Source organism: Sinocyclocheilus anshuiensis, unplaced genomic scaffold (genome assembly GCF_001515605.1).
Source record: "Sinocyclocheilus anshuiensis isolate Anshui unplaced genomic scaffold, SAMN03320099.WGS_v1.1 scaffold565, whole genome shotgun sequence".
Classification (NCBI taxonomy): Eukaryota; Metazoa; Chordata; class Actinopteri; order Cypriniformes; family Cyprinidae; genus Sinocyclocheilus; species Sinocyclocheilus anshuiensis.
The window spans coordinates 13103-17450 of NW_015539869.1; the positions used below are offsets into that span (position 1 = coordinate 13103).

The 4348-nt window shown below is 38.1% G+C and overlaps 1 protein-coding gene across 1 annotated transcript; it reads left to right on the top strand.

The window, feature by feature from the left end:
* The first annotated feature begins 325 nt into the window (after positions 1-325).
* On the top strand, positions 326-1174 carry LOC107685049 (uncharacterized). Its single transcript, XM_016481486.1, has one exon. The coding sequence runs from the start codon at positions 330-332 to the stop codon at positions 1011-1013; it is 684 nt and encodes a 227-aa protein (XP_016336972.1). The 5' UTR covers positions 326-329; the 3' UTR covers positions 1014-1174.
* The last annotated feature ends 3174 nt before the right edge of the window (positions 1175-4348 follow it).

Below are 4348 nucleotides of genomic sequence, written 5' to 3' on the forward strand. Positions count from 1 at the left end.
GGTGAAATGCAATGAAATATCAAAACATTGCAAATGTACACTGCGCACACAGTTTAAATAACGTCGCCAACACGTAAATGACCCACATCTGTAACCACAAAACTCAATCCCATTAACGCTGAGGCATTGTATGAAATGCAAATAAAATAAACAAATCCTTTTTGACGTCTGTTCAGTTGAAAGGTGCCTCCATTCACATATGCTGATTATTGTCATTGTTTTCAGTTGAATTCTGCTCAGAAACGTTTCAAAAATATTCTACACATCCTTCAGATCTTGTATTTTAATAAATACCTATGCATTAATTTCTCTTCTGAAAGTGCAGGACCATGGTGGAGACATTAAATGAATTATCCCAGCTGAGAGACACTAGGTTCGGTCGACCCCGGCCCAGACACGGACTCAAACTCCTCTACTGGTTTGCCAACGAATGCATTTCTTTTGACGAAGACAATAACATGCTCTCTGGATGTGACCCAGCCGAGGGAGATTTCGGTTTTCACCATTTTAATAACAGATGCTATGGGAATAAACTTCTTGATGAGGAAGATTTCCCTTACTATGTCGTTGGCAATCTAAATTCACCAGGAGTTGAAGAACTTCCTGATTACATCTCAGAAGATGAATATACTGACGAGCACGACAGCAACACGGACCGTATCATTGTCAGTCTCGATGAGGAGTGGTTTCATGAAGTTTATGTGACTCAACACCCCGCTCGATCAAACAACTACGATCCACACGCCACTTACCGGATCTCCAGAGGCCTTCTCATGATCATCAGGAGGATGAGTTTAGAGGACTTTCTGGAGAAGATGGGTTATTATACACACACACAGCCTGTCAGACCTCAAACTTCAGATACAGTCAGTCCAGATTTCACAGCGGTCACTGTATCATCCAGTGATTCATCTGACAGTGAGTCCATAATCCAGTTTGATGACGACACGCCTGCACAAAACAACTCACCCACAGCAATGGGATTGTGGGAAAGATTCTGCACCATACTTTAAAACAGACTAAAACAGATGTGCGTTCCAGTGATTTTGGTTGGACTCATTGGTGGACTTCATATTTCTCTTTGCCAAGCCTATAAAGAAAGAAGCAAATAGTGAACATTAACATTTTTGATGGGAAATTAAATTTGGTTTAATCAGAGCAGTGTTTTCTGGTGAGCTTTATATACTCTTCACCAAAGGAACACAAAATGTGTACAAATGTGCTTCACAGTCATATCATCCTGTCCATCAGCTTGTAAGATACACGATAGTACCGCACTTTCACTCACTTATTCAATTACTTTGTTTTATTATCACTTGAAATTACAATCTTTTTCTATCATTTTGCAAGAAAAGACCGAGTTGAGTGAAGAAAAAAAGTCGTCACAGAAATATTTCAAAAAGGTGAGTATACAGATATCATACATGCAATTTGCAAACTTTGCACGAGAGTTACGCCGGCAAAGGAGCCTCAAACTAATTTACGGCTTTTTTAAGAGCTACACAAATCAAATGAAGACTATGAGCAGGGTAGGGCAATGTCTATGGCAGGGGTGCCCAACCCTGCTCCTGGCGATCAACTGTCCTGCAAAATTCAGCTCCAACCCTAATCAAACACACCTGAAGCAACTAATTAGGGTCTTCAGGATCACTTAAAAATTAAAGGCAGGTGTCTTTGATTAGAGTTGGAGCTAAACTTTGCAGGACAGTCGATCGCCAGGAGCAGGGTTGGGCACCCCTGGTCTATGGTAACATATTAAACTGTAAAATGAAATGATTTACAGTTCAGATGCAGGTTTGACAAAACAAAAAGTCAAAAAAAGAAGAAGAATAAACATCAATTGTCAGCCTTTAAACCATTTTTTGTAAAAGGGATAAGTCAAATGTATCAATTATTATATTAATTTAAAACACACAAATATATCTTAGTGTCATAATTGTTTAGATTTTTAGAAGTCATATTAGCTTCTTATGGCTAATATAGCTTCTTATCTGTTCACATTTACAGCTGTTTGTTTGCCGCTGCTTGAAAAATATTGGTTGATTTTCGCATTGGTCTGAATAAAAACAGCTGACGGGCTTATTGAAAATGCGAAATCATTCTCTGCCAGCAGGTGAACCGCAGTACACAAAACAGTGCTGCGCTCATAAACGCTACTTTATCAGCCATTATGAGTAGTCAAATATTTAAACGTTTTGTCACTGTGCTATGGAAACACAACAAAATGCTGTCGAACAATGATACCTGATGATTAGATGTGTTCAGATTTCAAACACACTCCTGGCCTACAAAAGCTGTACATTATGTGACTGAAATGTGGGTAAAATGTCACATGTTGTGTGTGTTTTAATTGAATGAATAGGTGAATAATTGCTACAGCTTGTGGCAGAATTAAGCAGTGCAAATGACAACCATTACCATTTTAAACTGTTTACTGTGTTAAATGTTTTCAGATTGTATCCACTTTTTTCCTGAGTAACCGATGAGCGCTTCCATGAAGGATAACTTCCGCTTGGATGCTGTCGTGATCCATAGAAATCCATTTTAAAACAGGGTAAAAAGAATTAATAAAACGTAAACTTTCTCAATATGTCTAAATATAAAAATGTGCATCAGATTAAGCTGTTCTCTTGTTGGCTGCCACAGTAACAGCAAAAAAACGTAGGGAATTTTAATTTCTATACAGTACGTGTTTTGCGTACCAGCAGATCTGTCCTTGTCCAGAGCTGTATGCCATGCATAAACGATGACAAAACAACACGAGCACGGCTTAAAGCGCTTCAGTTAAAATACTGTATGTGAAATAATAAAATAGTGTGTTAAAATAACGTTTGCACTTATCACTTTGTGCACAACATCAGTATGTAGGATATGTGGGCTCATTCAATGTAGCTAACCGCAGGTCGCTTCATGTCATCCTCCCACTCATTAAACTACGACAGGTGAGTTACTGCAAAAGATGCTCATTGCGACATTGTAAAGTGATGAAACTATGCCGCCATGTGCTTTTTAAAACCATCTTCATAGGTTTAAATGTTATATTTTCAGCTCGGGAGATATATTAATATGATTAGAAACACCAGAGACCGGAAATGTAAAGCATCGTTCCAGTATGAGTCGGGCAAGACTTCAGTGTTCAGGAAAAGGTGGATAGGAAGCACTCTTGACAGATTGTGCATCGATCACCTTGCAAATCAATTTTGATGTGGGATGTAGTATATACTAACAATATGTGGTCTTCCATAGAGAACACATCCGCTAATATTACAAATTTAGACAAACAGATCAATCACAAAGGTAGCATCAGATGATTATTATTGAGCTGATCAACACAGACACATTCATACTGTACCTCATACCTACATACTGTGTATTCCTGTGATGCTGTCTGTTCAGGTTGGTGTTGTATTTACATTTATTTAATTCAGCTTCACAGGCGTAAAAGATCCTTTAAATATACTTGTGGAATTTTCTGGATCCTTCCTACCAAATAAATCTTAAGTTTGTCCTGATAAAAACAACTGCATTCAAAGAAAAAATATGAATGAATGAACCAACGAGTAAATAATTAAATAAATAAAAATGAAAAAATACAATGGTAAAAATACAGTGTTGTGGGATCAGTCAAACATTGGCAGGACAAAGCCCTGAACTACTAAAATCATTATTGAAGAGTGCTGAATTATCGGTCAAATAAACCATGAAGAATTAACAATAACAAACTATGTGGCACTAGAGAGAATAAATGACAGACCTTAGTTTGCAATAGATGTTCTGCTTCCAGCATTTCCCAGTCAATCATCCTTCCATCCTGCTGGAACGAATCTGTTTCGGATGCGGATTTAAGACACTGATGACTGAAGTACGGTGGCAGACAAGTGCAAAGCAAATCACAATTCTGAAAACAAAATAACATTACAAACACAAATGCAAGTCTAAAAAACAAAATAACAATTCAGAAAGCACAACAACAATTCAGAAAACAAAATAACAAGTCAGAAAACACAACGACAAATCAGACAAACCGGAAGAGGTAGGTATAGTTTGAGACAGCGCCATTGGTTTGGGATTACTCACCGCTGACTGGACGAGACATCTGTCAATCAACGTATACAGGAAGAACCAGCCGAAGAACAGCAGAGTCGTGGTAGAAAGTTCGGAGATGGTATTAAAGTAGCTCAGTTTAAATGTATTGTATGAATTGCCTTTACTATGGAATAAAAAATACGGAGTGTCTATTTAGATTTAGTTAAATGTGGCCATAAATTATCAGCTCCAGTGGCGCAGGTGGATAAGCATGTGTCGTTGGCTTTTTGACGCGATCGACCCGGGTTCGATCCCGCCTTTT